This window comes from Carcharodon carcharias, chromosome 2 (genome assembly GCF_017639515.1).
Source record: "Carcharodon carcharias isolate sCarCar2 chromosome 2, sCarCar2.pri, whole genome shotgun sequence".
Classification (NCBI taxonomy): domain Eukaryota; kingdom Metazoa; phylum Chordata; class Chondrichthyes; order Lamniformes; family Lamnidae; genus Carcharodon; species Carcharodon carcharias.
The window spans coordinates 159,041,068-159,054,098 of NC_054468.1; the positions used below are offsets into that span (position 1 = coordinate 159,041,068).

General features: G+C 41.7%; 1 protein-coding gene across 3 annotated transcripts in view; it reads right to left on the reverse strand.

Annotated features, from left to right (window-relative positions):
* Positions 1-13,031, reverse strand: part of LOC121293889 (T-lymphoma invasion and metastasis-inducing protein 2-like) — a 385,212-nt gene that overhangs the window by 177,444 nt on the left and 194,737 nt on the right. For all 3 annotated transcript variants that reach the window (XM_041217341.1, XM_041217335.1, XM_041217350.1), the window contains one exon: positions 7,790-7,936. In XM_041217341.1, coding sequence (XP_041073275.1) covers positions 7,790-7,936 — 147 coding nt within the window. The remainder of the gene's footprint in view (positions 1-7,789; positions 7,937-13,031) is intronic.

Sequence of the window (13,031 nt, forward strand, 5' to 3'; positions counted from 1 at the left end):
GTCAAATAGAGATTGCCAAGTACCGCAAAGACAGAGTACTACTACCATTCCTCCAAACTTGAAAGACCAAGATGTGGAAGAACTGTCAAGCCTCAAGATCATCTGAATTTATAAAGTCAGACTTGAGGTGGGGTGGTGGGGAGAGAAGAAATAGCTAGTAAAGACTGTATTGTAATATTCCACTGGGAGAGAGGAAATTTTCTTTGGAGAAAAAAGTTGTATGATGTTGCATGTGTCTGCATGCCATTGTAATGTAAAGGTGCTCAGCACAGCAAAAGTTAGTGTGGAACTGGAGAATAGCATCCCCATGGTATGATGCATAGAATCACATGGTATGACTCAGAGAAGCATCTAGCAAGAACACACTGGAATCAGCCTGCATGAAGATCACAGCAACATGCATGACAGTAACCTGGGATCTGTAAAAAGTGAAAGGTTAACAATAAACAGTTCATGTTTAAATACACAAGTCTCAAGATCTCATCATTGAGACATCAAAAGAACCCATATTATAACACTCAGCACCTTGTTGTATGGCTATGAAGCATGGGGGACTTACAGCTAACAAGAAAGCAAGCTCAACAACTTTTATTTTCGCTGTTAGACGTGCATTCTGAACATCTCATGGAAAGACAAAATCACAAATGCAGCAGTCCTCTCAAAGCAAAGCTCTCAAGTATGTTAGCATTCATCATGCAGAGGCAACTGCGCTGGTTCGGGCAGGTTCACGGAATGGATAGCAGTCACCTACCCAAGGATTTTCTTGTATGGTGAGGAAATCGGAGCCTGACAACCAGTTGGACACCAAAAGCTCAGAATCAAAGAATCATACAGTGCAGAAGAGGCCCTTCAGCCCATTGAATCTGCACCGACACGTGAGAAACACCTGACCTACCTACCTAATCCCATTTACCAGCACTTAGCCCATAGCCTTGAATGTTATGACGTGCCAAGTGCTCATCCAGGTACTTTTTAAAGGATGTAAGGCAACCTGCCTCCACCACCCTCCCAGGCAGTACATTCCAGACCATCATCACCCTCTAGCTAAAAAAGCTTTTCTTCACATCCCTCCTAAATCTCCTGCCCCTCACCTTGAACTTGTGTCCCCTCATGACTGACCCTTCAACTAAGGGGAACAGCTGCTCCCTATCCACCCTGTCCATGCCCCTCATAATCTTGTACACCTCGATCAGGTCGCCCCCTCAGTCTTCTCTGCTCCAACGAAAACAACCCAAGTCTATCCAACCTCTCTTCATAACTTAAATTTTTCATCCCAGGCAACATCCTGGTGAATCTCCTCTGCACCCCCTCCAGTGCAATCACATCCTTCCTATAATGTGGCGACCAGAACTGCATACAGTACTCCAGCTGTGGCCTCACCAAGGTTCTATACAACTCCAACATGACCTCCCTACTTTTGTAATCTATGCCTCGATTGATAAAGGCAAGTGTGCCATATGCCTTTTTCACCACCCCACTGACTGCCCCTCTGTCTTCAGAGATCTATGGACACACATGCCAAGGTCCCTTTGTTCCTCAGAACTTCCTAGTGTCATGTCATTCATTGAATACTTCCTTGTCAAATTACTCCTTCCAAAGTATATCACCTCACACTTTGCAGGGTTAAATTCCATCTGCCACTTGTCTGCCCATTTGACCATCCTGTCACTGTTAACCACCCAGCCGATCTTTGTGTCATCCGCAAACTTATTAATCCTACCTCCCACATAGTCATCTATAGCTCTTTTTCAAGGATGTATGCAAGCCTGACAAGAAGACCCTAAAAATTGATTTTCACAATTGGGAGACACTAGCAGATGACGAGGAAAATGGCAACAATAGCTGTGGGCTGGCTTGCACCACCATGATGTTCAGTGGCAACAGCAGCTTGGCAATGGGCACCAATACCAAAAAGAACAGCGTACAATGACACCGGATAACTACGTCTCAGGCAGCACTTGTGACAGAATCTATTTCTCATGGATTGCTCTCTTCAGACATCAGCAAAAGTGTTCCAAATGAAGTTACCCCATCCCCAATGGATTTTATTTGCTTCACGTCCATCATCTTCCATAGGTGGAATAATGCCAACGATGAGGTATGTATGGTTGCATAACAAAATGCTGTGCACTCAGATTTTGTCACAAGAATCTAGTAGTCCTCAGAGCGAAAACTTTGAGCATCCCTGATGTCAAATTTAAAGAACATTCTTAAAAATTCCACCCCAAAACCAATTTTCCATTATTCACTCCATCCTGTTCTTTGTCCTCACCTTGCCCACACTGCTCCTGATTTCAACAAGGGCTGTTTCCTGCTTGCAATTTCATTCCATCATTGATCAGATTGCTTTCTTAAGATGCAGCACAAAGATAAATTCAGCTAGCAGAAATTAAAAACATGGCACTTAATTCTGAAATGTAGCCTGCGCCATCTCAAAGAGGAAATACTTTGAGACAAAAGGCGATAGCTTATGCTATTTAAATTATAACACTGCACTGCAGGTTTTGATATCAGTGTTTCAAAAGAGCAAACGCCAAAGTTGCATGTTACTGTTGTGTTTTTCTCAATCACAGAAGCATGCAGTAGTACAAAGCCATATCAACCACAGTTTGGGTATCAAGTGCGACGTTGCTTCCTGGAGATATTTGTATAGATCATAAACTTTGTATCAGCTGAAGGCCAACTCCAACTGGTGCCCCTAAGCTCGGGAATTCCCTTCTGAATATCCATTTCCCTCTACGCTTTTAAGGCCCTCCACAAAACACAGCTCTTTGACCAAACTTTTAGTCATGTATCTTAAGGTCTTATTTGGCTTGATGACAATTTTTGTTTGATTGTGCTTTTCCATAAATGAGAAAAAAGCAAATTATATTTTTTTTAATTTTAAAATGATCTCAAGTGTGTCACTGTCTTTAAATTTCTAATATTAGTACAGTCTATCTTCACAGGCATGAAAAATGTCACCAGTATTTAATTCCATTAATAAAACTGTGTGCGCTCACTTAAATACACATGTATATTGCTTTGCTTTTTGCGATTTGACAGACGTGCAGGTGAAACATTATTAATTGCTGTTCGCACAATACATGGTTGCACTGCTGTCTGTACAGCAATGATTGAATAGACGGCTTACTGGGGCAGGACTGGACAAATCAGAACTGTTTATTCCGTGCTTTTCACTACACACTATCAATTAATTCTTGTACCAAGGTAACAGTTTCATTGGAGAATGGTGCTGCTATTATATATATGCAACAAGAAATGATTAGTGGTTTGCACAGGAGTCCTTAAATGTTACAAAATCTAATATATCGCCACCATGCTTGCGCCCCCTATCCACCCATCCTCATCTGTTATAAACCAATACACTTGTTTGATCAAAGATTTTCCTGGATATTATTAAATGAGAATTCCAGTTTATATGCTATTTTACTTTCTGATCAGGCATCATTAATTTGATATAATGACTGTGATTCTTAATTTCACTAAAACCATGTAAAGTACCAACTGTTATGTTGGAAGCTGCAAAATGCACACTGCTTAAACATTTTGCTTTTACTTTAAAAAATACCACTCCATTAGATTATTTCCAAAATCGCATTCTCAAAAGTATAATATTCAGAAGTTCAGTAACTCAAGACCATCTGAAAAATGCAAAAATCTCACTGCATTTACTTCAAAGACAAGTATTTCCGACTCTCTTTCAAGATAATTACAGACAGAAGTGAGCAAAGGCCAAACCAACATAGGTATTCTTTTATTTCCTCATAATATATTATGAAAAGGACAAAGTTGAAAAAAGTTGTTTGGTAGTACAGTATTGCTGAAAATTTTTTTTGGTTGAAGCTTTTCATCTTACACTCATTAGGACATTTTGCAAGAAAATACCACTTGTCAACCAATCAGCACCCTCTTCTCATACAGCATAACTATGCTGTTTCCCCTGACATTAGTATTTTCTTGCAAATTGTCCGAATGAGTGCAAGGCGAAAAACTTCAACCAAAAACGTCTCTTTTTTTCAGCTAGACTAAAGTTGAAAATATGCATTCCCTCCAAAAACAGTGTATAAGGATTTTGGAGACATATTGAGGACAACTCTGCAATTCTTTTTTTGGAGAACTGAAAGCAAATAACCCATATGATGAAACTGGTCTATGGATAGTAGGGGGTGGACGTAGGGGAGTAGGGAGTCATGCATCCCATGATTGCACTCTAAGTCAAAAAGTAATCTTGTGTATTGGACATTATTTATTAAAGGTCCTTAAATGCCTGTGATCAAAGGTTCACTCCCCATCCACAAATGTTGGCACATTTGGCATTGTGCTTTACAAAGCAATGGAATGTTATATTTCTGTACGCATTCACAATGTACAGATGCTGTGTTAGATCTCTCACCTTATCAAAAGTACTGCAAGTCAATGGTAACTGTAAGGCTGCACAGCCTGGCCTACCATTGCACTCAAAAATCTAAGGAGATTAAAGCAGCAGTTACAGGAATATGGTAAAAGATTTAGATTTGTAGCTGCATCTCAGCACCACACAAACTAATTTATCAGTGTTCTGTTTTTAATATAAATTATTTAACATTCATGGAGCATAACAGGTAATTATTCACAGAAGGAAACAACTCACTGATAATATAGCTTTCTAAGTGAGAATGGGGTGGTGGGAAGGCAAGGAGACGTTCGGTATGAAGTGATTAGTTTATTGTTAATACTGGCATGTCATTAACTGCTGTCAGTATTAAAATCAAATATCATGTTCACTTACTAGGCATCAGCTAATTTTGCACTGAAATATGAGGGTGCAGAGCTGGTTAAATCATTTGTTATGTACATGCTTTCATTACCTTTAGATGACCCTTTCCAACACAAAGTTCTGAAGGAGTCTTATAACCCATAAACACATTGAATGAAATCATATGCTAGATATAGGAGGCAGTTTACTACAATAGCCTTGAGTTGCTCAGCTGTTGTAAGAACCTGAGGCTTCTACTGCATGAATGTGCACTTCAACAGGCAATTAGAACATTCCAATAATAATCAATTTGTTAAATATACAATTTTAAAAAGAGACAGACCAGACAAAATGTCAAAGTTAATTGGTAAGTACTTTACACAACTACCCAATTAAGAGCTCGTGCTTCCATCTCACTGGATGACTGTGAGTATGTAGGAATGCAAGAAATAATCAAATAAGTTTCAAAAAACTCTAAGATTTGAAATAAAAAGTTTGCATTAAAATCCAGGTTCTATCTAATCTAATTATTGTTTTTAAATTAACAATACATATAATTATCAACTGAAACTCCTAATGGGAAAATGTTAACAATGCCAACCTTAAATTTGGTACTGAAAAAAACAGAATTTCTAGCTTTCTGACCTGCTCTTGTAACCATAGTATTTATATGGCTGGTCCAATTCAATTTCTAGTTAATGGTAACCACCTGGATGTTGATAATTGAGTAATATGTAATGGTAATATCATCGAATGTCAAGGGAGATGGTTAGATTCTCTCCTGCTGTAGATGGTTATTGACTGGTACTTGTGTGGTGCAAATATTACTTGCCATTTATCAGCTCAAGCCTGAATGTTGTTCACGTCTTGCTGCATATGGACGATGATTACTTCAGTATCCGAGGTGTCACAAATGGTACTGAACACTGTCTAGTCATCAGCTAACATCCCCAATTCTGCCTTTAAGATAGACGGAATGTCATTGACGAGGCAGCTGAAGATGGTCAAGCTTTGGACATCACCTTGAGGTGCAGCAAAGTTCTGGGATTGTGATGATTAAACTCCAACAACCACAAGCACCTTCTTTGTGCTAGGTATGACTGCAACCAGTGGAGAAATCTCTCCCTGGTTCCCACTGACTTTGGTTTTACTAGGGCTCCTTTATGCCACTCAATGACTTGATGTCAAAGACAGTCACTCTCATCTCATCACTGGAATTCAGCTCATTTGTCCACATTTGGACCAAGGCTGTAATCAGAGCTGAGTGGCCCTGGCAGAACCCAAACTGAGCATCAGTGAACAGGTGTAACAATGACGACAACTTCCATCATTTTGTTGATAATTGAGAGTAGCCTGATGGGATGGTAATTGGCCAAGTTGGATTTTTCCTGCTTTTTTGTGGATAGGACATACCTAGGCAATTTTTCACATTGTTGGGCAGATGTTGTAGCTGTAATGGAACAGCTTGGCTAGAGACGTGGCTAGTTCTGGAGCACAAGTCTTCAGTACTATAGCAAGAATGTTGTCAAGCCCATAGCCTTTGCTGCATCAAGTGCTTTCAACCATTTCTTGATATCATGTAGAGTGAATCAAATTAGCTGAAGACTGGCATCTGTGATGCTGGGAACCTCAGGAGAAGGCCAACATGGATCATCTTCTGGCTGAAGATGGTAGCAAATGCTTCAGCCTTGTCCTTTACTCTGTTATGCTGGGCTCCATCATTGAAGATGGGGATATTTGTGGAAACCTCCTCCTCCAGTTAGTTGTTTAATTGTCCACCAGTATTCATGACTGGACATGGAAGGACATGCTGAGCTTTGATTTGATCCTTTGGTTTGTGGGATCATTTAACTCTGTCTATCGCCTACTACTTCCATTGTTTGGCATCCAGGTAGTCCTACATTGTAGATTCACAAGGTTGGCAACTCATTTTTAGGTATGCCTGGTGCTGCTTCTGGCATGCTCTCCTGCATTCTTAATTAAACCAGGGTTGATCCCCTGGTGGTAATGGAAGAGTGGGGGATGTGCCAGGCCACGAGGTTACAGATTGTGGTTGAGGACAATTCTGCTGCTGCTGATGGCCCACAGTGCCTCACGGATGCCCAGTTTTTGAGTTGCTAGATCAGTTCTAAATCTATCCCATTTAACACTATGGTAGTGCCACACAACACAATTGAGGGTATCCTCAGTGTGAAGATGGGACTTCATCTCCACAAGAACCGTGGGTTTTACCTCCAACCAATACTGTCATGGACAGATGCATCTGCGACAGGAAGGTAGATTGGTGAGGATGAGGTAAAGTAGGTTTTCCCTTTTGCTGATTAGATGATTGCAGTATTCTTCAGTGCTGTCACAGTACAGATTTAAAGTAGTACTCAGATCATCTCAGAGATAAAGTTCCATTTTAGGCCAAAATAGGTTGTAACAGCTATAGGCAACAATTATCAGGAAATCGCCCCTGTGTACTGGCTACCTGCTAGCTTCTGCAAGCTCAATTCCAATCATGATGCAACCCTACATTTCTAACAGGAACTTCAAGCATCAATATTTCTATCAGCAAATGCTTCATAAGATTAGATGAAATTCAATATGCTTCATCTTATATCAACAATATTAATGTTTATTTGGTACGAAAAGCACAAGTCTATAACTGTTGATGCCACTTCTGTAGGTTACAAAATACTGACATGTTTCTAGTAGCACTTCACAAAATTAAAGGAGATTAGAATATTCCATCCTAAATCACAAAGAGCCAAATCAACAACACACTCAATCCTATTACAAGAAAGTTAATAGCAAACAATGAGCTGCTTTATTGAAATTTAATCGTGCTAGGTCCATTTAAACAGATATTTTACCTCATCTGTATTAAGCAATTCATAATATTCACTTTCTTTGAAAAGAAAGAACCTTCTTCCATATAGAACACAGTATTTGTATGATAAAGGAATAAATTACATAATGCAGCATACTTAGAGGAAGTTTGAATAAGAAAACAAGCACAACTCTTGAACGTTACATTATGGATTGAAAAATTTGAATAATACATGCCTGCATAATCGTGGGTCTCCTTTCTTTCCCTTTTCTTCCAAGATCGTCTAACCCCTTCAGTGAAGAGAACAAACCCTTTTTACTTCTTATTCGCTGAGACAGGGACAATGTTCTTTTTCTGAGTGTTGCTTCATCTCTGGAACAATTCTTCAAAAGAAAGCACAAACAACGTGATGTTTATGCATTTTACTTCAGATTTCCATCGCTGGTATTAAATTGCTCCTTAAAACATTATGAATTTTGAGAATGTAGAAAAGTCATTAAGTCAAGTTTGAATCAAGAAATTTTTCAAACTTACAATTATTGAAAAATGAATGGTAAATGGAACTGGGATTATAATATAAAAATAAATCACCATAAGCTGCTTTGGGGCTAATTTAACCCCAAAAAACAGTGAGGGTTGGGTCGGTGAGAGGTTAAAATTCTAAATCCCAACTCCAACTCTGCTCCTTGTCCGCCCACCTCTAGTTTTAATACAAAAACAGAATTACCTGGAAAAAATCAGCAGGTCTGGCAGCATCGGCGGAGAAGAAAAGAGTTGACGTTTCGAGTCCTCATGACCCTTCGACAGAACTTGAGTTCGAGTCCAAGAAAGAGTTGAAATATAAGCTGGTTTAAGGTGTGTGTGTGGGGGGCGGAGAGATAGAGAGAGAGGTGGAGTGGGAGGGGGGGCGGTGTGGTTGTAGGGACAAACAAGCAGTGATAGAAGCAGATCATCAAAAGATGTCAACGACAATAGTACAATAGAACACATAGGTGTTAAAGTTAAAGTTGGTGATATTATCTAAACGAATGTGCTAATTAAGAATGGATGGTAGGGCACTCAAGGTATAGCTCTAGTGGGGTTTTTTTTAAAATTTTTTTTTTAAATAATGGAAATAGGTGGGAAAAGGAAAATCTTTATAATTTATTGGAAAAAAAAGGAAGGGGGAAACAGAAAGGGGGTGGGGATGGGGGAGGGAGCTCACGACCTAAAGTTGTTGAATTCAATATTCAGTCCGGAAGGCTGTAAAGTGCCTAGTCGGAAGATGAGGTGTTGTTCCTCCAGTTTGCGTTGGGCTTCACTGGAACAATGCAGCAAGCCAAGGACAGACATGTGGGCAAGAGAGCAGGGTGGAGTGTTAAAATGGCAAGCGACAGGGAGGTTTGGGTCATTCTTGCGGACAGACCGCAGGTGTTCTGCAAAGCGGTCGCCCAGTTTACGTTTGGTCTCTCCAGTGTAGAGGAGACCACATTGGGAGCAACGAATGCAGTAGACTAAGTTGGGGGAAACGCAAGTGAAATGCTGCTTCACTTGAAAGGAGTGTTTGGGTCCTTGGACGGTGAGGAGAAAGGAAGTGAAGGGGCAGGTGTTGCATCTTTTGCGTGGGCATGGGGTGGTGCCATAGGAGGGGGTTGAGGAGTAGGGGGTGATGGAGGAGTGGACCAGGGTGTCCCGGAGGGAGCGATCCCTATGGAATGCCGATAAGGGGGGTGAAGGGAAGATGTGTTTGGTGGTGGCATCATGCTGGAGTTGGCGGAAATGGCGGAGGATGATCCTTTGAATGCGGAGGCTGGTGGGGTGATAAGTGAGGACAAGGGGGACCCTATCATGTTTTTGGGAGGGAGGAGAAGGCGTGAGGGCGGATGCGCGGGAGATGGGCCGGACACGGTTGAGGGTCCTGTCAACGACCGTGGGTGGAAAACCTCGGTTAAGGAAGAAGGAGGACATGTCAGAGGGACTGTTTTTGAAGGTAGCATCATCGGAACAGATGCGATGGAGGCGAAGGAACTGAGAGAATGGGATGGAGTCCTTACATGAAACGGGGTGTGAGGAGCTGTAGTCGAGATAGCTGTGGGAGTCGGTGGGTTTGTAATGGATATTGGTGGACAGTCTATCACCAGAGATTGAGACAGAGAGGTCAAGGAAGGGAAGGGAAGTGTCAGAGATGGACCACGTGAAAATGATGGAGGGGTGGAGATTGGAAGCAAAATTAATAAATTTTTCCAAGTCCCGACGAGAGCATGAAGCGGCACCGAAGTAATCATCGATGTACCGGAGAAAAAGTTGTGGAAGGGGGCCGGAGTAGGACTGCAACAAGGAATGTTCCACATACCCCATAAAGAGACAGGCATAGCTGGGGCCCATGCGGGTACCCATAGCCACACCTTTTATTTGGAGGAAGTGAGAGGAGTTGAAGGAGAAATTGTTCAGCGTGAGAACAAGTTCAGCCAGACGGAGGAGAGTAGTGGTGGATGGGGATTGTTCGGGCCTCTGTTCGAGGAAGAAGCTAAGGGCCCTCAGACCATCCTGGTGGGGGATGGAGGTGTAGAGGGATTGGATGTCCATGGTGAAGAGGAAGCGGTTGGGGCCAGGGAACTGGAAATTGTTGATGTGACGTAAGGTGTCAGAGGAATCACGGATGTAGGTGGGAAGGGACTGGACAAGGGGAGAGAGAAGGGAGTCAGGATAACGAGAAATGAGTTCTGTGGGGCAGGAGCAAGCTGAGACGATCGGTCTATCAGGGCAGTTCTGTTTGTGGATTTTGGGTAGGAGATAGAAGCGGGCCGTCCGAGGTTGGGCGACTATCAGGTTGGAAGCTGTGGGAGGGAGATCCCCAGAGGAGATGAGGTCAGTGACAGTCCTGGAAACAATGGCTTGATGTTCAGTGGTGGGGTCATGGTCCAGGGAGAGGTAGGAGGAGGTGTCTGCGAGTTGATGCTCAGCCTCCGCGAGGTAGAGGTCAGTACGCCAGACAACAACAGCACCACCCTTGTCAGCGGGTTTGATGACAATGTCAGGGTTGGACCTGAGAGAATGGAGTGCAGTAAGTTCAGAGAGAGACAGGTTAGAATGGGTGAGAGGAGCAGAGAAATTGAGACGACTAATGTCGCGCCGACAGTTCTCAATGAAAAGATCGAGAGAAGGTAAGAATCCAGAGGGAGGGGTCCAGGTGGAGGGAGAATATTGGAGATGGGTAAAAGGATCCGTTGAACTGGGAGAGGACTCCTGCCCAAAGAAGTGAGCCCGGAGACGAAGACGGCGGAAGAAGAGTTCAGTATCATGCCGAGCCTTAATAGTGGCTGGTCAGGGACAAGATCTAATCTGCTCCCAGGAGGTGGGTTGGTGATTTAAGGATTATAATAAGCTTGCATGCCTCACACTTATGCACTATTTTCAAGTTAATTTGGACAGATATTTTCCCAGGTTTTTGGAAATCTGACAGCTACAGGGAGCTAAGGACTGTCGGATCCAGGTTGCAATTGTTGTTCTAATTATCTGCTAGATCCAGCACACCAACCTCACAAACCCTCATGATCGGCCCACCCCCGACCCTCCCAATTTTCATCTGATCTGCCCCACCCCTGCACAATTCCAGGGTCAGGGCTCATACCTACTAGGTACTACAGCCTGTCCTCCAGAATTCCCCACTCGACTGGAAACAAAGCCTGCCAATCTGACTGAAGTTGGGTGAGAAACCTTGTCAGTGAAGTCACACACAAGCTGTGGAGTTAAAACTCCAAGCACGTGGGGAAAATTGAACTTCTGGGTCACCAGAGCATTACCACCAACATCCACCACCAGGTCAAAAAGTTAACCTCCTGCAACTTTGACAGTCCCATAAAAGTTTTAAACTCTGTAAAGGCATTTATGATTCCAAACTTTGTTTAAATGCCTATTATTTTGAGAGTTTGAGATTACAAATTAACTTTGACAGAAATGTAGAATGATTTATAAATTCAGTAGCTTTATAGCAGGAAAACATTATTCATTGCTGTATTTAGCCAAAATGGTCAGAAAAGCCTGTTTCAAAAATAATTGAATTTTAGATTTATAATTAGTAACAACTAAATATGCAAACCTAAACCATAAAGGTTTGCAGCACTGGGGGGCAATCATAAGGCCCATAGTACTTAGCGACAGCAATACAAAATAATCCCACTGCTCACCCTAGATCCCTGTGCATGAGTCACTGATACAGTAAAAAGTCTATTTAAAGGATTGGGAGGAGCAAAGAATGCGACACACAATCCCAACAAAAATACAACTCGTGATTTGTGAGAGGTGAAGGGAAGATCAAAAAACATCATGAACACATTTACTGTATCTAGTGAAGTACATACACGCTATGGGACATGTATGCATGTTAAGAAAACAAATGGTTCACATGCATTACATAACTTTTTTTTTTAAAAAGCTATATAGTTTCATTCTCACCGGAAGTGTATTAAGGAAATCATTGGACTATTGCTCCCTACTTTTTCCCAAAAATGGTTTTTGTATTTGAACTACAAATATTAATTATATGCATGCTGCACTAAATGTATGCTCAAGCTCATTAAACTGTACATTAAATGGCAGTCTTAGTGACTCGGCTGGCAGAAGAGCCAAATAAAATTAATTTAATAAACTATTGGAAAATTTAATCTATTAAAATGAACATGGTCGGTGTTGTAGGGTGTTAGCTATTGTTCGCCAGTAGGGTTAGCTGTATGTATGTATTAACTATAAGAACTATGTACATATATACAGTAATGGGTTCAAGTTAGGAATTGTCTCCATCCTCGATTGTGCACACCGCTCTGTCCAACACTAGACTGATCCCTAGGTGCAGTCCGTGTGTTCTCTCACATCACTGTGTGGGTGATACTGTACTCAGTCCCAATTGTGCTTGTAACTCTTTCGAGTACAAACACGTTTCCATCTGTTCCTATTCAGATGAAGTTACATTGTTTCATAGTTTGCCATTGTGAGATTTGAACTCTTGATACTCTTTCGAGTACAAACCTGTTTCCATCTGTTTCAGATGAAGTTACATGTTTCATAGTTTTGCCATTGTGAGATTTGAACTCTTGATCTTGGGGTTACAAACCCAGTACCATAACCACTTGGCTATTTAGGCCATGCCTTCAATTGTGCTTGTATTGGTACTTGGCTACAGCAATCCAAAAATAATTCCACTGCTCACCCTCGATCCTTGTGCATGAGGAGGCAGCTCGTTAACCCTATATGTGACAGGTCTCCCCACAAGTCTTTATCTTTATTTCACGTTATTCTAGTTTGCCCCACATACTTACATCATTATTACTACTCCATCTCCCCCTTCAAGTCCCTGAGTTCATAGGTTCAGGTGGTCTGGAGGCCTATTAACCCTTTAATATCTCATTCACACTACTGTCAAAGGAGTGATAAGCTACATTGTTGCAGGTAAACTCTGTTAATTTGGAGGTTATCCTGGCACCTGGTTATTTTTTTTATCCT